We start from the raw sequence: 1,028 nt of genomic DNA, 5'->3' as shown, positions 1-1,028 counted from the left end.
GGGGAGACGCTATTGTTCACTGGCATATGCAAATTTGTATTTATCTTTTGGGAACATTCCCAGGAGCGTGTGAAGCTTGAACAGAGCGATGAAACCGAGAAACACAGAGCATCTGGTGAGAAGCACGGAAGCTCAAAACAGGATAATGCAGCTTCCGAATCAAGCAACCGTCCCAATCGGTGCAGTCCCAAACCAAGGTCTTCAAGAGGTGAACGACCAGGAATGTCTTCCAGAGATTCTCATCATTCTTCACGTCGATCTCCCACTGCGCGACATGAAAGTAGTCGGCAGAGGGAAGGCGCTGAACGGGACCGGACACGCTCCCCAAAAAAGCCTCACTCCTCTGACAGACACGTCGACTCTGGCCAACCGCTTGACAAAAGCCAGGAAACAACCGCTCCAGAAACCGCGAGATTTCCCGCAGAGTCGAAAAATTCCCGACCAGCAGATTCAAAAGGGTACGTTGAACAATTGCGCAGTGCTGGTAAATCGGTAAAGCGTTTATATCTCTTGTACAAGGCTTTGCATTCCAAACTGCACATAATGTTTTGCAACCGTGTCTTACAGGCATTGTACTTGGGAGGCCATTGGTCCTTTCTGTTAAACTTGCTGAAGCCCATGTCTCTGGTTCACCGCTGTGAGTTGTGTTGGAATACTCTGCACAGTACTGCGTCAGAATGGAGACCCTTACTCATCGAGGAGCCATTGCGCTGAGTCCCCAAGTACTGTCCAGTTTGCGGTGGCCGGAGTACAATGGATTGCTTTTCGGACTACTGCAATTCAATGCAGAGTGCTTGCCATCAGCACTCACCTTGGACTCGAAGAGCTCACAAAGCCTTCAGCTTCACGGTTATGATCCACTAGGCTGTGTAATCAAACAGTACTTCAGATGCAATAAAGTTTGTTACCAAGGTTCATTTGATGACATGTCGTCAACATGTCACGTCAACAGTCATCGTTGCATATCGCCAAACTTTACCGGTTGGTTTGAAATCCCCGTTACAGGAGTTCCGTTCTTTTGACTTTCT

At 48.2% G+C, this 1,028-nt stretch overlaps 1 protein-coding gene across 1 annotated transcript; it reads left to right on the top strand.

Annotated features, from left to right (window-relative positions):
* Positions 1-145: 145 nt before the first annotated feature.
* Positions 146-457, top strand: T265_16058 (hypothetical protein; the record flags this gene model as incomplete). The annotated part of the gene is made up of 1 exon (XM_009179554.1): positions 146-457. A coding segment is annotated over one exon (312 nt), but the record flags the coding sequence as incomplete, so codon positions are not given.
* Positions 458-1,028: the final 571 nt, after the last annotated feature.

Source organism: Opisthorchis viverrini (assembly GCF_000715545.1).
Source record: "Opisthorchis viverrini unplaced genomic scaffold opera_v5_3830, whole genome shotgun sequence".
Taxonomy (NCBI): domain Eukaryota; kingdom Metazoa; phylum Platyhelminthes; class Trematoda; order Opisthorchiida; family Opisthorchiidae; genus Opisthorchis; species Opisthorchis viverrini.
The sequence above is the reverse complement of the archived record's forward strand: the minus strand, read 5'-3'. Positions and strand labels throughout refer to the sequence as shown.